The sequence below is a fragment of the Platalea leucorodia genome, assembly GCF_965183815.1.
Source record: "Platalea leucorodia genome assembly, chromosome: 4".
Lineage (NCBI taxonomy): Eukaryota > Metazoa > Chordata > Aves > Pelecaniformes > Threskiornithidae > Platalea > Platalea leucorodia.
Window position 1 is genome coordinate 16796214 of NC_138826.1, and position 21229 is coordinate 16817442.

Here is a 21229-nt window from a genome sequence, read left to right on the forward strand (position 1 = left end):
CCAGCAGGCACATGGTACAGTATCGAGGCGACGGAGCAAGCGACCGCCCGGGAGGTGCCAGCGTGGCAGGAGCAGCGCTGGGACAGGGAGGAGAAGGGGCGCTGCCCCGGGGCTGCTTTCCCAGACATGGTGCAAGGGGCAGCCGGGCTCCGTGCCCATCTCACCACAGGCTGCCCCGGTAGGGCACAGCCGGCACTTCCAGGGCGGTTCGACATGGAGAGAAAGAGAGAGAGAAAAAGAGAGACAGGCAGAGGCCGGCCAGTCCTTCCGCCAAGGCTGCTCTGGCATGTTACGGGCAGGAGTTAAAGTGCATAGAGGCAAAGGCAGAGTCCGAGGACTACAGGGAAGAGGGCAGGCTGGGGGGGCCCAGGCCAGCTCCCAGCAGAGGGGTATCCCCCAAAAAAGGCCACTTGAGCTGCACAGAGAAGGAGCAAGAGAGAAAAAGAGAGAAAGAGAGAAAGAGAGAAGGGGAGTCAGTGGTGGCTCAGCAGGAGGCGCAGGATGAACAGAGATGGAGCCGGGGTGCAGGTGGCTGGGCAGCCACCCAGCAGGTTACAGGATGCGGCCAGGCCTCCGGCAGGGGTGCAACAGCATCCCAAGGTGGTGCTTTGGGGCTGCTGCCCACTGGCTTGGCCAGGCTGCGGTGGCATGGGGTCAGGGCATCCCAGCCATCACTCACCCACGCAAGCTGTGCCGTCCTCGTTGGGCTCGAAGCCTCGGCTGCAGCGCTTGTTGCTGCGGCAGCGGTACCCGCCGTAGGTGTTGATGCAGATGGGCTTGTCCCGAGGGCAGACGAAGGGGAACTTGGTGCACTCATCCGTGTCTGCAAGCAGAGGGGCCTCAGTTTGAGACAGCTGGGCTGGGAGCTTGGGGCTGCTGGCCATGGCCGCTCTGGTTCCCCCTGCACATGCTGGATGACCCCCCCCTGAGATGTAGCCACACACAAGCTATGCCTCTGCCCAGGAGGCTCACAGCGCTGCCACCCTGTTCCATCCCTGCTGCCCCGCCATTGCTGTGGCTCTAGCGCAATGCCTGCCACGTGCCAGCCATACCTCCTGCTCCCGGCACAGCGCTCTCTCCCATCCGCATGCCACCCGTCACCCTCTGGAGCCATGCTGCTGCCCTCATTCCCAGGCCATATGCCGGGCAGGCAGCCATACCCCACACTGAGCCACGCAGCAGCCCTGCCTGCATGCTCAGCCACCTCCCTGGCTGCCACCTCCCTGTAGCAGGGTGCTGCCCGCAGGGCCATGCTGCAGCGTCCTGGGTGCAGGCATGCCTGTGCCCCCAGCAGCCACTCACCTACACAGCGTCCGTTCTCGTGCTGGGAGAATCCCTGCCCGCACTGCATTTAGGGAGAAGCAGAGACCGCGGGATGGGGAGGAAATCAGCCCTGGGCAGCCACTGAGCCAGCAGAGCTCAGCCCCTCATTCCTGCCTACCGCCCTGCGCCCACACCTGGCCCTCACCTCCAGCGGGGCAGGCATGAGCGGCTCCTCTGCATCCAAGGGGTAGGGGACCTCCAGGACGGAGTTGGTCTCACTGCTGGCCACGGCTCGTGCCACGACGCGGCCATCCGGCCAGGTCACCTCCAGGCTGCTGGCTTCGTCGTGCCCTGCAGGCGGGCAGCCCGTCAGAGGGGGGGTCTCCGGGGCAGGCAGGGGCTGAAAGGAGGCCAGGGGGGTGGTAGGGATGGAGGGGCAAAGCCTCCCCTTGCTCCCTGAGCTGGGCCCCAGGTGCCCGTGCTGACAGCCCATGCACAGGGCTGCAGCACGAGGGGTGCACGTGGGGACGACGGGATGCCCTCCCAGCAGGCAGGGACACCCCTGCAGGCTTGGCTGCTGGCCGCGCTGAGCCAGGGGAGGGTTAATGGGCAGGGAAAGCCCTGGTGCCTTTGCAAAGCAGCAGGCAGGGGGTGGGGAAGGGGGCAGCTGCTCCTCGCAGCAGGGCTGCAGTGGCTGGGCACCCTGCCTGCAGCCTTCTCTGGAGCCCACCATGCCCAGGGTGATGGGCATGGCTGATTACCATGCTGCAGGGTGCCGGGGCAGCAGAGGTGGCCCCTGCCCAGGGGGGTGCTGGGGAAGGCTGGGGGTGGAGGCAGCCCCTTGCCCCCTGGCTCACCCAGTCCAAAGTGTGCCACGGGCTCCATCTCGCAGAGGTACCCTGATCCGCCGTCGATGATGCGCAGGTGGGCCCCGCTGCGCCGCGTGAAAAGCACCACTTTGGCCCCCCGTGCAAAGGCCCCGAAGCGGGTGCGGGGGATGACGCGCAGCCAGTTGTTGCTGGTGCCCTGCAAGGGAGGAGGGAGCAGGGAAACTGAGCAAGGAGAGGCAGAAGGGACGGGGACAACGCGAGGACCCTGTGCTTGACTCACCTGAGTGCCCTTGAAGATGGAGATCGGCTGTGCCATGGACTCGCCGTGGGACAGGATGAGGTCCAGCATCCCATCGCCATCAAAATCTGTCACTGCACCCCCTGCAAGGACAGGCTCATGTCATGCCTGAGGCCCGGCCCCCCATCTCCCAGCACTACACCCTGCTGCCGGTGTGGGCTCCCACAGCTGGCAGCAGCACTCCCAGCAATGCAGGGGCAATAGGGAAGATGGGGTGACCTCAGTGCAGGAGTGAGGGTCCCTGTTTGGGTAGTGCCCTGCAATCAGGGGGGTCAGCTCCTCAGGCAGTGGAGGGGACAGGCAGTGCCTGGGAGGCTGTGGGACAGAGGAGGCTGCCTGGCCCCCTCCCAAATGCAGAGGTTGGCTTTGAACAGTGGGCAGCCAGGAAGGAGACCCCAAGAGCGAAGCCCTGGGGAAAAACTGGAGATGACACCATTAGCTGGATATGGGTGGAGCGAGAAAGCATGAGGCCACTCCTGGGTGATGGGGGCTCCGGGATGCTGGTGGGGAGCAGGCAGGTGACTCAGCCAGGCATGCAGCATCCCCAGGCATAGAGGGTGCCAGGCGGTGCTGTGGCACACCCCCCAGCATGGGCCCCCACTGCCAGGGCTAGGCTGACCCACCTGTGCCCCGTCCCTCCGGCTCCAGCGCATCCCCTGGATTCAGCTCTTCCACGATGGGGTCTGAGTGCTCCCTGCGGATGAGCCTGCGAGCACAGACAGGGCGTTAGTGCCAGCCCCTGCAGTCCCCAGCACCTTCCCAGGAAGTGCCTGTCCCCTCCTGCAGCAGCATGATAGGGAGGTGACAGCCCTGGTGGCTATGCAGGGTGGATGGGGGACAGGACTGGACCCCTGCCTGTTAGCACCTCATGCCCCGGTTCCATGCAGGGGTGACAGGCACGTCATGAGAGCCTGGCTCTTGTGGGTCTGAACTGCGGAGCAGCAACACCATCTCCAAACACTGCTGCACCCCTTTGGGATGGGAGACCACCCCCAGGGGCTCCCTACCACGCCACTGCCCTCCACCCACCCATGGCACCGGGTGGACAAGCAGCTCCCACCATCCCACACGCCAGGTGAGGAGGTGCCACACAGCAGTAATGAGGAATTGACCCCCACAATTAACAGGAGCCACGAACAAGCTTCCACGTAGCTGCTAATCAGCAGTGCCGGAGACCCCGGGGGCTGCTGCAGGCACAATCACAGCAGCTGGTAATGATGCCAGGAAGGGCTCAGTCACGGTGCCTTTTATTAGCTGAGCCCGAGCAGTGGCACTGCTGGAGAGGAGCCCCGAGAGCCTGGCTGCGCTGCAAGGGCGGCTCGTCCCCTCCGAGCCGGGTGCGGGCTGCCCCGGCCCCCCGGTACCCGCCGGGCTCCTACCGGAACAGGCGGTTGGCAGAGGAGCCGCGGTAAGCGATGTTGTTGAAGAAAACCTCCAGCTCCTGGTCATTGTCGAAGTCTGCTACGATGACAGTGCGGACGGGGGACGGCATGGAGAACTTGGGCGTGGCGATGTCCTGCACGAGGGATGGGCATGGGGTGACAACAGGCACAGGGAGCGGGACACCGGGTCCTGCTTTGGTGGTTCGGGTCCCCTCCTTGCTGGGAATAGGGGCTCAAAGCCAAATCAGGGTGAAGCCAGCCCCCCTGGCCAAGGAGGCTCAGTGGCAAAGCTGGCAGTGGGGGGGTCCCAGCCCCAGCCCTCACCCGGAATCGGACGCGCCCAGGGGCCCCGCTCTGCAGGTAGAGGCGGTGCGGCCCATTCCAGTTGCCATAGACGATGTCCACCCGGCCGTCACGGTTGAAGTCAGCCAGTGCCACACCACGTCCGTGCTGGTAGGGGTCATCCAGCCCTGGGGAGCCGCAAGGGGATGGGGGGAGACGGGACCCCCTCCCTGCCACCGTCTCCCCGGGATGCCTCCTGGGATGTGCCCTGCAGTCCCCAGATGGGTCCTTCCCACACAGGGCTGCATCCCTGCGGTGACGGATGCCCTGGTGCACCTCAGCCACCCCCGGTGGTCAGCGGGGCTCTGGGTCCCCAAGGCTGTCCCTCCACCCTGCACTCAACCAGCCCTTGCAGGCAGGGGCAGGCAGAGCCAGCCCTGCCCTGAGGTCCCTGACGCCTGGGTGCTCCCCCCCGGCTCCCCCTACTCACCCACAGCAGCCGCCACATCCCGGTATGTCCCGTCCCCCCGGTTGTGGAAGAGGAAATTGGGGCTGTTCTCGTTACCGCAGAATATGTCGGAGGCACTGTCGCTCAGGATGGGGCCCACGGCCACCCCACGACCCCCTGGGGAGAGCAGCCCAGGGGTGAGGGGACAGCTGCCGTCCTGCCCCAGGGGAGCTCATGTCCCCCATGCCCCGTCAGTGCTGCCCACCCAGTGCTCCCAGGACTCCCGTGTCCCCTCCTCGCCCACCTCCTGCCTTCAGTCCCTCTCATCAGTAACTAATTGGGCCTGGCAGCCGCTTGTGTCACTCCCAACCCTAATCGCTGCCATTGCCATGGTGACAACACTACTAATTAGTGACAATTTACCGCTGGGGAGACAGGGCATGGCAGCAATCCCCACGGTGGTGGGGAGCGTGGGGCGCAGGCTGGCACGCTCCCTGCTACCCTGCTCGTGTCCCCATGTCCCTGTGCCATGCTGCCAGCCCTGCAGATGCTGCGGGCTCCGGAGGGATCAGCCTGGCTGCCGGGCAGGGTGATGGGGGGCACGGAGGTCCTGGGTGAGCATCCCGTGGCCCGGGTCCCTTCCACAGGCCGTGGGGTTACCACTAGATGGGGCAGTCAGGCAGCCTAAAGCATGGCAAGGGCCGCTGCCTGCACTGCCCTGCCTGCACTGGGTGCTGCCCTGCCTGCAATGGGGGTCCCACGCTGACCATGCCCAGCAGAGCCCCGTCCCCTCTGCGGGGGAGCAGCCGGGTACCTGTGTACTTGCTGACGCCAGCCTGGGCGGCCACGTCCACCAGCACCACGACGCCGTGGGCAGGGTCACTGGCAGCCACGTCCATCTCGATCAGGGCATGGGGGCCCACGTTGCCGCTGGCGTAGTTGGCGATGTAGATGGAGTACCTGCCAGAGCCCTGCGGCCGGCGGCACCTCCTCAGCACCCACCCACCCAAAACCCGACTCCACAGGATCCCTGCTGTGGGGCTGGATGCTCTCATGGCTCCATGGGACCAGGCACCACTACCACACGCTGAGCAAGGGCTCTGCAAAGCCCATGGTGAAAAGCACCCCAGGAGTGGGGGTGTGCCCCATTGCCTCCAGGACCTCTGTGGTCCCCAGGCTCAGGGTGCTGGCACGGGGCACCCTGCCCCCGCAGCATCCCCGGTGTGCTAGGTCCCCCCCATCCCCACCGCCCCCCTTGTCCCGTGCAGCAGCTGGACCCTGATTTAGCGATAATCGTTTGGAAACAAACCGCTGGGGGAGGAGGAAGAAGAAAGAGAAGGTGACAGGAACATAAATCACCTCGACAGGCACGTTTATCAGCTGGCGGCAACCGTGTGGACAGGCGCCTGCAGTCCCCATGGCCGGGGGGGCTGCCAGCCCTGCCAGCCACGGGCTGCTGGGGGGCACCCCCCGCCCCTGTGTGGGGTGGGATGGGGCTGGTGCCGAGGTGAGGGGAGAGGTCCCCCAGGACCCTGCAGGGGAGGACTGGAGGGGCACGGGGGGTGGGAAGGGAGCGGAGATGCTCCCTGCCCGCCGTGCCCTGCCTGCTCACCGTCCGGTCCACGCAGGCGACGGAGCGCCCGGCGAAGCGGCTGGCCACGTCCTGGTTCACCTCGTCGCTCAGGAGGTCCTCCCAGCGCCCGTTGCGGAGCTTGAAGAGTTTGTCCGTGTAGGTGGCCATGCCTGGGGTGGGGGGGCACGGGTCAGGGGGCTGCAGCATCCCGCCTCCTCCCGAGGAGGGTGCCCTGCAGCAAAGGGAAGCTGGGGAAGGGGCATCCCAAACCCCGGCTCTGTCCCCTGCAGCCCCATGGGGCCAGGCTGCCACTGCAAGAGCCCCGGTGACCCTTAAGAGCCACTGGGAGACACACAGAAGAATCAACTCATTAAGGTAAAATGTGTCCCAATGGGGCACAGCTCCGTAGATCATCCCTGGGAAGGTAAAAAATCGATTTGGTGCCACGCACAGGCAGCGAGCCGCGTTGCCCGTGACAGCGCCGATGGTAGCGCCTGATTTAGGGACAGGTGTGCCGGCAGCCACCGCCAGCCCGGGTAATTAGGAGCGTCAGGAAGACAGATCTGCTGCCTGGAGGTCAGGGCTGTGGGACAGGGACATGGGGCAGAGCGGGGCTAGAGCACCAACCCAGGGAGCTCTGGGATGCCTGGTGCCGGCCTGGGGCACATGGGTCTCCTCCCCATGACAGACATCCCAGGAACTGCGACAGCACCGGCAGTGCAGGATTAGACCTGGCTTGGTCCAGTGGGCACAGGAGAGCCACGGCACGGAGGGGCACAGTTGCTGTAGGGCACAGCTGGGATTTGCAGCGCAGGGTCCCTGTGTCGGGGCAGCCCCGGGGGTGGTGGGGAAGCTGCTGTCCTGCTTGGGGTGCCACTGGGAGGGCAGTGGGCAGCTGGAAGTGCTGACTTGGCGGCTGGCTGGGCTCGGCGTCCCGCCTGCGCTGCCATCAATCAATGGAGCCACTCAACTGAGAAATTAACTCCAGCCCGCACACATCCCTCACGCGCCGAAGGTCGCAGGCAGCCGTGCCGGGAGCTCCCCGCGCGCCCGGGGCTCGGGGCATGGTCACCGGCGGGGCTCACCGGAGAAGGCGTTGTTGGTGTTGAGGAAGTAGATCTCCTCGTGGCCGTCCCCGTCAATGTCGCAGGCCGTCACACCGATGGCGTTGCCCTGCCGGTCCCGCAGTGCGTAGTATGGGGAGCCCCGCTCGTCCTCTGCCAGGTTCACCAGCCGCCCCCGTGCCCTGTCGTACTTGAGCACGAGGTTGGGGCCATTGTACCTGCAGGTGTGAGCAGAGGCGATGGCTCCCTGCAGCCTGGGGACAGGACGAAAGCCCCTGTCCCATCCCTGGGGGCACACCGGGTGTGACACCAGGTTTTCCCCACGATGGGCACAGCAGAGACCTGCGTGGTCCATGGAAGCCAGGAACCCTGGACTGCTCTCAGCATCCAAACGTGGGGCTGGCTCCTGGCTTGCCAATGGGGAAGGCTCAGCCTGGACCTCTTCCAACCCGTGTTGGGCATTGCATGTCTGCCTGGCCTGGGTACCCCAGGGCAATGCCAGGGCAGGGGCGGGGTCCAGGCAGACAGCACGGCAGGATGGAGCGCAGGTCCCTGCTTGCAGCCCTTTCCCATGGTACGTCACGCAAAGCAAATCCTCTCAGCACGGTGCACCCCACTGGCTCCCAGTACACCAGTAAACAAGTTATACAACGGGCACTGTGCTGCTTACAAAACCCTGTCTGGCTGCTGGGCACAGCCTGGCTGGGAGTGGTGGCCTGGGCCCCTCCGGGGTCCCTGGTGCTGCCTGTGGTTTGCTGCCCCAGGGCGATGCTCAGAGCGGTGGCAGAGCCAGACTCAGTGCTGTGTACACAGACACGCTGCGCCGGTTGCTCGCAGCCATGCCGGCACACATACACAGAGCCCGCACTGTGGTCCCTGCTGTCCCCAGCCAGGGCCAGACCCACTGCCAGCAGCTGCTCCGTGTTCAGCCCCGCTCAGGCGCTGGCAGCACAGCACACGGCTCCCTGCCTCCCCGGCTCCTGCCAGTCCTTCCGAGCCATCACTCCAATAAAGGGCTACAAAAAAACTCCAGCCAATTAACCGAATCTCTGGAGAGCGTTGAGTCCTGTCAGTGGAGCCAAGCCGGCCTGGGGACATGCTGGCTCTGCACTGCAGGGTGGACCCTGGCCACTGGGCAGGGGCCACCACCCTGCACAAGGGGGACCTGGCCCCGGGGCTGGGATGGGGGCACGCACGTGGTCCCATGCAGGTGCCCAGCTGGCATCAACCGCCTATGTGGGTGCACAAACACACACGAGAGGGTGCACGCAGACCCCACCCCACCACCTTTGTGCACAACCCCTCAGCCAGCCACATGCCCATGGAGGAGCAAGGAGCTCCTGGCCCTGCAGGGCCACCAGGTCCCACTGTCACCGAGACGCTGGGTGCACCACTCACCCTGCCACCACGATCTCAAAGTCACCGTCGGCATCCAGGTCGGTGACGGCCACACCATAGTTGAGCTGCGTGGGGTTGCTGTCGTAGTCGGGCGGGAGGAGGCGGTGGGTGACTGCCGCAAACATGGGCTCGCCGCGCTGGGAGCCCTCGCTGAGCCAGGCCAGGGACAGCAGGCACAGTGCCAGCATCCTGGGCACCTGGGAGAGACCTGCAGCCCATCAGCTCCAAGAGCACGTGGCTTTGCCAGCCAGCAGGGACCCCAAGGCCCCGCTCCACGGTGCCCAAGCATCCGCACCACCCTTGCACACTCTTTCCACCCCTTGGCACCCACCCCAGGCTGTGCCACCCCACCAGCCCCGAGACCCTTGGGGACTGCCACAGCTCTGGCATCCCCATGCACGGACCCTCCTGGCTGCAGCTCACCTTTGAGGCTTCCTTGGGACGGGACCGGACCCCAGCGAGTTGGGAGCCAGGGCTGAGCAGGAGCAGGGCTGTGGGAGCCCCTCCCATGGGAGGGACCCAGGAGGTGGCAGGAGGGCTGCAGGGTGCTGATGAAGCTGAGCTCAGCCTCAGCTCACCCTGCCCCAAGGGGCTGCTGGCACCCAAGCTCCTGGCAAGTCATGATGCCAATCACTGCTCCCTTGGCAGTGCCAGAGGAAGCAGGCAGTCGCCTGGCTGGGGAACTTGTCCCCTCTCTGGCTGGTCCTCTGGAGCTGGGGAAGGCCATGGGGATACTTTGCCAGGTGACTCCTGTGTGCCTCAGTTCCCCCACCCTGCTGGCACTGTTTCTCCTAGGGGCTCTATGGGGTGAGCTCCTCCCAGGCTGGCCAGGGAAGGTGTTTGCACAGGGATGTGGTCATGGGAAGGAGATGCTGGGACGAACGGGAGACTAGGAGGAGAGGCTCAATTAACTTGGACTGCGGAGGACGGTGTCTGCCAGCACTGCTGGCAAGGCTGCAGAGATTTTGGAGTTGGCTCTGACCTGGCTGTAGCACGGGTGATGAGCAAGGTGGCACTCAGGACGGCCAGCCCTTGCCACAGGCCAGGCAGTCCCGTCCAGAGGTGAAAAGCCCAGCGGTGAGCTGCGCGTACGAACCCACACGCCCGCACTCCAGCTGGGAGCAAGAGCAGCCTATCCCACTCTCACAGCCTGGAGGGATGGCTGGGGCACCCAGCCACCAAGGCAGGGGATACTGCTCCATGTGGCCATGCCATCCCCCAGGCAGGGCTGCCCCCTCTTCCCAGGGAGCCAGGAACGGCCCCCAGCACTGGCATGGGGATAGTGGAGAACGGCCCCACTGCTGGCCAATCCCCCATGCTGTGGACCCTGCCAGTGAGCAAAGGAAGCTGTGGCAGCTGTGTGGTGCCACATGTGCCCCGCTTGGAGAGGGGAAGGTGTCCAATAGCTTGGATCCTGGCAGGTCCACTGGGCTGTGGGAACAGCCTGCTGCTGCCTCCCCTGGGGATGGGAATGGTCCCAAGGGTCTATGGGGGGCCAGGATTCCCCTGCCACAAGCAAATAGCTTTCTTGCTCACCCAGCTGGGCAGAAAGCTGCAGAGGAGACCTTGAGCCCCACTGCCCAGCACACCCAGAGCCCTGCATCCCACTGCACAGGCCCTCCTCCCCTTCCCTCTCCAATCCCATCTGTTCCCCATGCCCAGCTGCAAGGGTAGATGTGTGCATGTGTCCCCAGCTCTACTCTGTGCTGCTCCCATCCCCTCCCTGGCCTGACCCGCACCCTCCCACAGACTCAGGCACAGCCAGCCCCCCTCTGGCACCGTGCTCTCCACCATCCAGCCAGACTTCAGGCACTGTGCCCATCACCTTGCCGTCCTGTCCGGAGCAGCTCAGCTCTCCAGGGGCAGAAGCCTGGGTCTTTCCCTGGCACAGGTGCCCCATGCAAGGCACCTGTGATGGGAATGGAGTTTCATTGGGTTGCACAGGGATGGGACAGTCCCTGGGTGTCACTCTGCAGTGCTATGTGGCAAGGGAGAGGGAGCCTTTGTCACAGCCCCACGCTGGGCTCACTGAAACAAACGTGGAGAAGAGCCACTCATATGTGGACATATGGGTGCAGGGCTGCCACGTGAACCCTCTGCTGATGCAGAGCGGTGCCCCCTCACCCCCAGCCAGGTGATGGGCGACTGTCCCCAGGCCACTGGCAGGGCTCTCCCTGCTCTGCCTTCCCTCCAGCTCCTGCTCCCTGCAGCTTGGCCCAGTCCCCAGGTACCTCCCTGCCCCATCCAGCTGCAGCCAAAATCCCTCCAGGCTGGATGGAGCCTTTCCAGGAGGAAACAATGTTCCTGATTGGAGACAAAAGGCTTTTGCCAGCAGATCCGGTGCTTGGTGCCATGGGGAAGGGACACATGGGCCAGAGCCAGGCCATTTTGGAAAGGGGGAGGGAGGGATGCCCAGGCTCTGCATGGCAGATGGGAAAGGCCTCGTGGTTCCCAGCGTGCTGCTGATAGCACCGAGGCCCCGGCGTGAAGCTCCGCCCAAGGTTTGAGGCTATGGGGTGCTGCCTGTACACAGAGCAGAGCTCAGCCTGTCTTGTCCCAGCAGAGCCATGTCCTGGTTTGTGTTGTGGCATCTGGAGGCAAGGTCACCTCAGGAGCTGCAGTCGCCCCAGATGCCTGCTCAGCATGGCTAAGCCTGGTGACACAAACCCAAGGTGCCAGGCAGGGGTAGAGGCAGCGGGAGGATGGGATCAAGGCAGGGGGTGCCATGGGCACCCACACAGGGTGCAGCCAGGCAGCCCAGGGACAGGGTGCTCGCCCCATGGCAGGGATGCAGCATGTAGGAATCATCTGTCCTTATGCATGGCTGCGGCTGGCAATGCCCTGTGAGGAGGGTGGGATGGGACTGGGAGGGGAGCCATGGGACAGGCAGGGGGTTGTGCCCCAGACCCCTCACTGCAAATGGGGAGATGCTATCCCCAGGGCCCCTCATGTACCCACATGCGCATCCCCAGCCCTCAGCCCACACCATGGGGAGGGTGCGGCCACCCCATCCTGCATGCCACTGCGACATTGCGGCCCACCATACCACGCACCCCAGTGATGTCATGCTCCACTACTGCAGCAACATCCCATCCCAGGCTGCAGCCACCTCCAGCACCGCCACGGCATTGTACAACACCGTGCAGCAAGGGCCTCATCACACCCCAAAGGCACCCCAGAGCCATGACAACATGGTGACATCACAGCAGCCCATGACATCATGCTGCATGTGCCCCAGTAACATCATATTCCCGTTCCTGCTATTCTCAGGCTGCCACAGCTGTACCCACCAGGGCAGAAGACAGGCAGGGGACATCCTGCAGACCCAGCAGGCCCTCTCCCACAGCAGCTGTGCTACCCAGGGATGCCAGCAGTGCCCCCTCCACGGCACTTCAGCCCCAAACAGCCCAACCCCTGCAGTGCCTCTGCTCCGGTCAAAGCCTGTGAGCCCCGGTCCCGCTGCCCCGGCCGCTCACTGCTGCCGTGGGCTGAGCACTGCTCCCTCCCACACCCCTCTCACAGCCCCTGGCCTGTGCATGCATCCCATCAAGGATGCTTCCGACGGGCACAAAGCCCCCAGCTGCTGGCTGTCCCGTCCCTCTGCCCTCCCATGCAGGACTCCTCAGCGCCGGACCTGGCACGCTGGGGCTCAGCCAGCAGCAGCTAATGCAGTGTGGAGATGAGCAGTCACCTTAGCCTCTGAGCTCAGCCCAAAGGGACACCAGGTCCTTGGGGGGCTTGGTTGCAGCCGCCTGCTCCCAGACCCACCAGCGCACAACCAGCCCTTTCCCACGCATGCAGATGCACGGACAGACCCCTCTACCCGCAGCCCCCAGCCCCTCCACGGGCTCAGCCACGACCAAGCACAAATGTCCCTAGAAAGAGAAGCTGCCCGTTCTCTCCCTCTATCCCTTGCTTTTTGCCACCCTGATGCCTCTCCCTCAGTCCCAGCCCACACCCCCCATCACCACTCCATCCTCCCGAGCCCGGTCCCCCCCCAGCCCAGCATCCCTCCATCCCCGTCCCCTTCCTCCCGCCTTGCCACCCCGCATCCCCTCCACGCTGCGGGAGCAGGCTGCGTGCCCGGTCCCGCTCCGCCCGCCACCAACTTCTCTCCGGTCCGGTGACCGCGCCGGAGTTGAAAACCACCCCCTTCCCGCTCCGGAGTCCCCGGGAAACTTCACGGAGCAGCAAACTACCCCTTTACTCACGGGCCAGGGGGGCTGCCCGGCGCCCCCGCGGCGGCGGGAGCGCATCCCGCACCGCCCGCCTCCCCGCACCGCCCGCCTCCGGCTCCGGCTCCGCCGCTCCCCGGCTTCCGACGGGGCCGGCCCGGCCGAGCGGCGCCTTATGTAGGGCCGGGCGGCGGCGGCAGCGCCAATGAGCGGGGTGAGGCGCCGCTGCCAATGGAGAGCGCGGAGGTGGGGCTGCGCCGCGCTGATTTACGGCCCCCACGGCGGCGGGGGTGCTGCGGGGGGGACCCGCCGGGGAGCATCGCCCCCCGACCCCCCGGGCACTGAGCCCGCCGGGGCTGGAAGTGGTGCTGGGGCTCCGGGATGAGCGGGGCGCCGCTTGCCGGGCAGCGCGGAGTGGCGGTGGGGGAGCTGGGCTGGGCGTGGAGGGGGCTCCCGGCTCGCAGGAGAGGGGCTGCACCCCCCGCGGCCACCCCGGGTGGCACTCGGGACACGGCTCTCCACCTCCTGCAAGGGCAGCCGGGGCGAGGGGGTGAGCAGAGCCGGGGATCTGCCCCGGCCTGGGTGCAGGGGGGGTTTGCCCCACAGAGCCGTGCAACTGCGGGCACGGGAGGGGGAAAGGGCGCGGAGCTGGGCAGCCCCCGTAGTGCAACACCCAGCTGCACCCCGAGGGCTCAGCACCTTCCCTGTGCCATCACCCTGCGGGTCACCCACCTCCCTGCTGCCACCGTCCCTCTTTAGGGACCCCAGGAGTGGCTGTGCCCTGGCAGCCAGTTGGCACTGCAAGAAAGGCCCCATCTCAGGCCATGCAAGACTTTCCCAAAATCTTGTAGTCAGAGGATGCCCAAGCCCACAAGCCTGCCTTCCCTGACATGTCTTCCTCCTGCGTGGCCGCTGCGGGGCTGGGCACAGAGCTCTCCGTGTGTCTCCAGATGCAGAAAGTGGCTGTGGCAAGGACTGGGACAGCACTGGCAGGGCACAAGGCTACCAGGTTACCCCAGTGGAGCACGTTCACAGGTACCCCAGCATAGAGCCTGGGGCTGCGTCCACCAGGAGAGACAGCAGGAGACACCAGGAGAGACAGCAGGAGCTGCAGAAGCCTGCACCATTCGGGCTGCTTCAAGTGGCTAATCACCTGCCCTGCTAAAACCCTTATTTCTCATTCCAGCGTGTCAGGCTACAGCTTCTGCGTGTTGCTCCCGGTTCTTCTCTCCCTGCTGCATTCAAGAGCTCTCCAGTCCCAGTGATTGTCACCCACGAAGGTGCTTCCACGTGGCCATCAAGTACCCTTTGATTTCAGTTCTGATGACCCCCCTCTCGCAGGGTGCCTGGCTGAGCACTGGGCTTGCTGCACAGCTGCCTGCAGCGAGGTCCCCACGGCCAGCGTGACGGTGTCTGGGCACAGGGAACTCGCTGTGCGGCACTGCCATGGGGCAGGAATGGCCACTGCTCCCTGTGTTCACCATGGAGAGGCCGGGATGCGCACCGGGGCTGCAAGGCCAGCGTGACCATCACACGTGCAATGCTGCGCTCACATGTCCTCGTGCATCCCCGAGCTGCGGGTGCGCTCTGCCTGACGGTGGCCCACAGCCCTGGCGCCTGGCTGCAGCCTTGCATGTGCGTGTGTGCTCAGGGCAAGCACCTCCTCTGCCGAGTTGTTACCTCATCCCAGATTTAGTAACCACCTGGGTAATTATCAGCACAAACTCTGCAAGCCAGCTCCCAACGCCCTCCCTGCGACTGGCAGGTACAGAACACAAACACCGGCAGGAAGCCAGCTCGAGCATGCCAAGACTGTGAATGGTGCTGGGCACACCAGCTCCCCGGGGCCGCAAACCCGGCTTACCAGCACACCGGGACCCGGCCCCAGCCCTGAGCTTGTGCACACCCACTGGCAGATGCGGGCAGGCCTGCCAGCACGCCAGCACACTGCACCTGTACAAGCGTGTGTGCACATAGGTGCACACGCATGACACGCATAGCTAGGCACGCTGCGCAGTGCATACACGCAGCTCCGCAGGTGCACTCACTGTGTCAGCAGGGATGTGCTTACACCATGACACCCCGTGGGTACACACGCGCTGTGTGCATGCAGAGCACATGTGCCAAGAGGGCCTGGCATGCTGCAACCCCCAGCCCATGCTACTGGCACCCAGCAGGGTGATTTTCCATGTGTGGGGCTGCAAGGCACTCTGCTGTTGGAGCCCCTCGGTGCCCTTCCCATGGATGCTGCCACCCTGCCAGGCTGGGACGTTTCTGTGGGGGACAAGAGCAGCCAGCAGGCACCTTAGGATAACAACTGCCGTGGCTGTAATCCACAGCATCTGTCCTTGTGCCCTGTGCTGGCCCAGCCTGGCCCAGCCATCTCCATCCCACCCCTCTGCTTGCACCCACAGAGGGGGCATGGTGGGGCGAGCACACCGGGGTGGGACACGGGGTCTCTGCAAGGAGCTGCGGAGGGGAGCGCAGAGCATCTGTGAAACGAGCTGGGATGTATGCGGGGAGGTTCGCGGGGCAGTGAGGCAGGGCGCAGGCACCGGGGCGTGGGGGGTCTGGCTGTGCGGTGCACAGGGGGGATGCGCAGGGGACGGTGGCAGCCTGGGGACAATGCACAGGAAATTAGAGCCAGCACAGGCAGACACGCGGAGGGGAGGGGAAGGGAACCGCTGTGCTCCACCGAGGGCTGCAGGCAGGCAGGGGGAGGCTCTTCTGCTGAGCTGGGGCCAGCGTCAGCACCAGCCACCTCCTTGCACAGCTGGGGCCCCCCTTTCCCATCCTCAGGGCAGAGGTGTCCTGGCTTTCCCTGGCCCTTGTTCCTGCGCTGCTTGCCCCATCCATGCTGACCCAGCACGCCGGGAGTGGGGATCCCCTTGTAGCCAACAGCCCTGGCACCCTGTGTCTCTTGCAGCTGACAGCCCTGGCACCCTGCATCCCTGTGCCTGGTGGCTCATCTGCCACCCCAGGATCTCTCTGGGGAGAAGGCAGCGGGATGCTGGGGACCGGTCTGTGCCTTGCTTGCATTGCAATGGGCGGAGGGGTGGCACAGGGCTGTTTGCTGACAGTGCCAAGTGCTTCAGCCAGCCAGGGTGAGCCCATGGGGTGACAGTGCCAGGCGAGCCCCATGGCCCTCACAGGGACAGTACTGCTCTGGGAGCTGGGGGACCCTCAGCAGGACAGGAATCTGCTCAGGATCAGCTGGATTCATGGAGTACCCAGTCTGTCCCCTCCAGCAAATTCCAGATGCTGCAACACAAACTAGGTGCAGGTGAGCAGTGCAGTGCTGACTCAAGGCACTAACGGCCAAGATTCTTCACTGGGGCTGTCGTTCCTCTTTCTAGAACATCATGAAGGCCAAGACACCTGCATACAGCCTGGTGGGTGCACAGCACACACACACAGAGTCAGCACACTCACATGCACCCACATGCACACATGCAACAGTCTGTGTGCAGCCGCCCCGTCTGCGCACACTCTCTGTGCACACGCACGGTGTGTGAGCACTCAATGCGCTGCGCAAATGTGCGCACAGCCCGTGCAGACACACACACACCTGCACTCACACGTGCATGCAGTGATGTGCACGCACCCCACCGTACACACTCCCCTGCACACTGCTGCTCGCTGCACCCACCAGCACAGCCGGGGCAGCAGCCGAGCAGGCTGCGCCAGCCACCCTTGCTGCTCTTTGACACTAGAAGAGGGCACATGCTGTCACTGCAGCACACTGTGGGGTCCCTCAGCCCCGAGCCGACTCTGGCTCCTGCCTGGCACTGCTTCCTTCTCTGGAGAGGCTGTGCTGGGACCTCCCTGCTCTGAGGGTCTACTTTCCACCCTAAATGTATTCATGGATAATTTATCCCCAGTCATTCCTGTGCTAATGTTGTCTTTTAGCTGAAATAGCTCTTCTCCTCCCTGGCGTTTACCCCGCTGATGTATTTATAGCGAACGCTCCATTCCCCCGCAGCCTGCGCTGTGCTGGGCACGAGCCACCGTCCTCCCATCACGGGTCTCCTGGGCTCTGCCTCCCCTGGCAGCCCCAGGATGCCTCTGCTCCTCTCCCAGGCTGGCTCCAGCACAGGCAGGTCCCCCGGGGACCATACAGGGACACAACCAATTCCCCAGCCCTGCCAGAAATGCCTCTCCTGGTTCCCTCTAGGCTCTTGCCTCTCCCACAAATGCACGCCCATCGTGCGGTGGCTCGCAGCGATGGACTCCCACGCTCAGCTGGCTGCTTGCTCTGTCCCTCTCCTCCCTGCCGTCCCCTCCCTGTCACTGTCCCGCAGTGCCTGACCTCCTGCCTTGCCCGCGGACCCCTGCCCACTCTGGTCCTGTGCCCCAGGCCAGCCCACTGCTCCCCGTGCCCAGACATCTCCTAGCTGGGGGGGTCTTTGTGCCAGGGCTGGCAGTGACCTGGTGACTGCCACCCATCCCAGCGGCTTGCTGTGAACTGCTGTCTCCCAGCACCCTTCCCTTGTCCCCTCATCCTGCCAGCGAGGTCCCTCTCAGGTGCTTGCTGGGCACAGGAACCCCTGGTGAGGTGTTATCTTATCACAGAGGCCAGGTCAACCCCAAAGTGTATTTAATCTTGTCTTCCAGTCCTCTTTGTCACAGGTTTACCGCACCCTCAGCAGCAGCAGGGTGCGAAGACTGGGCCCTGGGCACTGCCCAGCCGTGGGGACCCCAGGGGTGCCCAGCCCCTGCCCTCGGACCCCCAGCCCCTGGCTCTGCACAGCCTCCCGGGCCCCCACACGGTCCCCAGCCGCTCCTGTCACTGTGCGCAGTGCCCCCAGGTCCCTGCTTGGACTCTTCCTGTCGCCGGGACATCATTAGAAATGTTAATTATTAATTATCACTAAAAGCCCTTTTTGCTGCATTGCTGTTCTCTGCCTATCTCTCTGCCCCGTGCTGCCTGTAACCGGATCCGCCTGCCTCGCAGTCCCTGTCCCTGCTTTCCCTCCCTACCTGCGCAGGGTGGGGGAGCGAGGGCAGTCCCCCATCCCCCTGCAGGACATGGCCTCATGGGATGAGCTGGGCTTGTCCCCCCTGGGATCCCAGGCTCATGGCGGGCATGGAGCTGCACCAGTGCCAGTGCTCAGCCTGGGGACTGCCGTGCCCTGCCCCATGCCAGGAGAGGGGACAGGAGGCCAGAGGAGAGACCTGGCCGGTGCTGCGATGGAGCCAGGGACCACCAGCTCTTCTCAGCCAGGGATGATGGGGTCCCTCATGAAAGGAGCACTGGGACGGGGGTCTCAGCAGGGTGGAGGCAGGAGGCTGTGCTCTAGCCCACCCAGGCAGCATCCCTGGCTGGGGAAGAGCAAACAGGCTGCGGGGAAACCTGGGGTGCTGCTGGCAGCTGGCTGGGGCTGGCAGGACCTGTGGGGCTGGTGTGTGCTCAGGGCAGCCGGCTGCTTTTGAGAGAGGCAGGGGGATGCCCAGCCTGCCCAGCTCAGCCTCCTCTGCCAGGGCTCCTGAAAGATTTATCAGCTCTAAGTGGATCCCGCTGATGAATCAATTCAAATCATGGTCTATCGAAAGCAGCCGGGTTCCTTCCCGCGGGGCAGTGGCTGTCACCAGACACGGTGGCACTGCCACGGCTAGCGCTGAGTGAGATCGGGAGCTGCTTCCAGTTGCAGCATCCCCGAGTGCTGGCTGCCGGGCAGAAACCGCCTCCTGGCAGCATCTCTGCCTGCCGGAGCCGGCCACAGCACCCTGGTACCTCCTAGGGACTGTGGCAGGATGGACCACGATGGAGCCGGCTGCGACATGCTGCCAATGGGGGCTACCTCGAGTCAGGATAAAACCTGGATCCCCCCCAAGAGGTCTCTCCTGCTTATTCCCCCCATCTCCTGAAGGAGCCAGGCTATCCGGGTTAGCAAGCTCCCCAGCTCCCCAGCCCCAGGGCTGTCACCAGCCACCCCATGCTGCTGCATGGTCCTGCTGAGAGTGCTGGAAAGCAAGACAATAGCGGGAAGGAGACAACAGCGATAGCTCAGGGAGAGGTGTTTGGGGACAGGCTCCCGGGAGAGCGCAGGGAGGAGCACCCAGGCCGCTTCTGGAGCAGTATTGATTCCTGCAGCACAAGCACTGCCTTCTGTGCCTATTCATTGTAGATGTGCAGGAAAACAGGGAGCGGGAGATCCTGGCTCCCCCCTCTAAGCCAGCCCATGCTCCTAGGGGCATGGCCCCATCACCTCAGGGCCCGTGAGCCGCCAGCGGCACCGGTGCCTGCCCGCACCGTGGGCTGCTTCCTCACATTATACAGCGCTGTCACGAGCCACCGAGTCCCCAGGTGTTTGGTGCAATAATGCAAAGCAGATCTGATCCACCCCAGCCCCGAGCTCTCCGCAGTCCCCTCCCTGTGGGCTGAGCATGTCCCTTGGCTGGGTGTGGGGAAGAGACCCAGGGCTGCGGGTGCTCTGGGTACCCCTGGGCACACTACAGCTTACAGGCAATTCCCTCCTTGCCCCTGCTTGCCCATTGCAGGTCCCCAGGGCTTTTCTCTGCCAAAAGCACTCTGTAAGCATTTGCTCTGCAGCAATAAATCAGAGGGATGCTCACACGAGCATGGGCCGGCGCTGGGCTCCCCGGGACCAGGGCGCAGTGAGGTGCCTGAGGTGATGCTCAGCCCCAGAACGTGACTCATTTATCTCTCAGCGTTTCAGTGCTAAGCCCAGTGCTCACAGCTCGGGGGGGTCCCAGGTCTGGCAGGTCTCTCAGCTCCCCAGGTTTTCTGGTTCCTTTAGAGCCATAGCAGAGCAAGCAGGGACTCCTCTGCACCCTGTGTGCGGTCCCAGAGGGTCCCCAGGGCTGTCTGGGGGCTGACATGGCTGCAGCAGCCTTGGTAACCCAGGACAAGGTGGTTCCCTGTCCCTGGACCGTGTCCCCTCTGACGCCCCTATGTGTGTGTTGAGCCAGCAAGTTCTCAGCTCCCTGAGAGCCCTGGGAGGGGGTGACAGGCTCTCTGGCGGCTGGGAGGAGGCTCCAGGGCTTGGAGGCAGGGCTGAGGGAGAAAAGGGTGCTCAGGGAGTCAGAGCAGAGCCAAGGTCGCCCCGTGCTGCCTCTCCTTCCCATCCCAAGGGCCAGGGCTCAGCCCAGCGCAGGATGCTGTGTGAGCGGGAGCTGGATGCGCGGCTCGCCTGCAATCAGACCCAGATCTGGCACCGCTGACAGCTCCTTTCTCTCCCACGCTGCTCCTTTCAGCCTGTGCCTCCCCGCGGCCCTGGCTGACGCAGCTGCAGATGAACAGACAAGGCGAGCCAGGCAGCACTCCCGGCCCGCTCTGCCATTCCCTGGGAGGCACAGACACGGCAGCTTTAGATCAAGACTCTTTGGAAGCAAGAGGAGCCCCGGCTATCAGCAGAGAGCGACCGGCTGGCTCCTGGCACTCGCTCCCGCTGGCTGCGTGACATGGGCAGTGGGTTTTAGGATGCTGAGGCAGCCAGAACTGGGGTGCTGGGCCCCCTGATGCAGAGCCATGGGATGCTGCGGCTCCCACGAGCACTGGGGCATGGCTGGGCTGGGGGCAGACCTGGCAGCAACAGCCAACCCCCTGCTCCAGGACTGGGAGGGGTGGGAGCCCAGTGCCACCCCGCTCTGTGCAGAACGTCAGCCCTTGGGGAATGGGATCTCCGTGTTTGGGAAGACTCCCAGGACCCCTGAGATCCCCTAGCCCAGGAGAAGGTGGGCCACAGCCAAGCAAAGCCCTCCAGCCCCACTCTGGGGTAGCTGGCCTCAGGGGTTGGTACAAGCAGGGTGCCTTTACACTGCCCCCTTGCTCTCACCCATCCCCTCTTTCCTGGGGAGCATGGGGGTGTCAGTGCTGCAATGGGTCCCTGTCCCCGTGGGTGGCAGTCTGGAGGGTACCACGGTGTCCCTTGTGAGAGGCAGGAGCACAGACAGAGCTGCTGGGGCAGGAGGGGACACGTGAGGACGTCTCCAGCGGGGGAAAGCGAGGGGGTCCTTCTGCAGCCCGCACCTTGCAGCACTCGGACTGTGCTGCTGCTGCCATGGAAACTGCCGTGGAGCATCATCCTGCCGCACCGGCCAGGGCGACCAGGCCACCGCGGTCCCCAGCCTTCCTCGGGCTCTGTCTGCGAGCACCCAGCTTGACAGAGTGGGAGAGGCTGGGTGCTCCCTGCCAGCCACCGTCCCTGGGTCACCCTGGGGCTGTGACGTGATGGGGGCACCCCGGGCGGGACATCCAGGGTGCGGCAGGGACGGAAAGGCCGGGGAAGTGCTGGCAGGGGGTGTCTGGTGCCATTCCCAGACAAACCCAGCTCCCACGCGGCTAGGGGCTCCACGCTGCTTGGCCTCCCACAAACATAAATCATTTTCTAATTTATAACATGAATAATTGATTTTGCCTCCGTAGCTGGCGATAAATCTCCTGTGCGCACATGCATAAGAAAATAATAATAACGAAAGCGATCGGGATCTGCTGCCATCGATTACCTGGGAGAGGGACCACGGTCCCCTGTGTGCCATGACAGGCTGGGGCA

At 64.6% G+C, this 21229-nt stretch overlaps 1 protein-coding gene across 1 annotated transcript; it reads right to left on the reverse strand.

Annotated features, from left to right (window-relative positions):
- Positions 1-302: 302 nt before the first annotated feature.
- Positions 303-12794, reverse strand: CRTAC1 (cartilage acidic protein 1; the record flags this gene model as incomplete). Its single annotated transcript, XM_082308377.1, has 15 exons — positions 303-415; positions 680-823; positions 1303-1345; positions 1469-1614; positions 2121-2289; positions 2374-2474; positions 3015-3097; positions 3771-3907; positions 4098-4243; positions 4546-4680; positions 5318-5474; positions 6116-6246; positions 7162-7358; positions 8539-8735; positions 12750-12794. 15 exons carry the CDS (start codon positions 12792-12794, stop codon positions 303-305), a joined length of 1944 nt encoding a protein of 647 aa, XP_082164503.1.
- Between the last annotated feature and the right edge of the window lie 8435 nt (positions 12795-21229).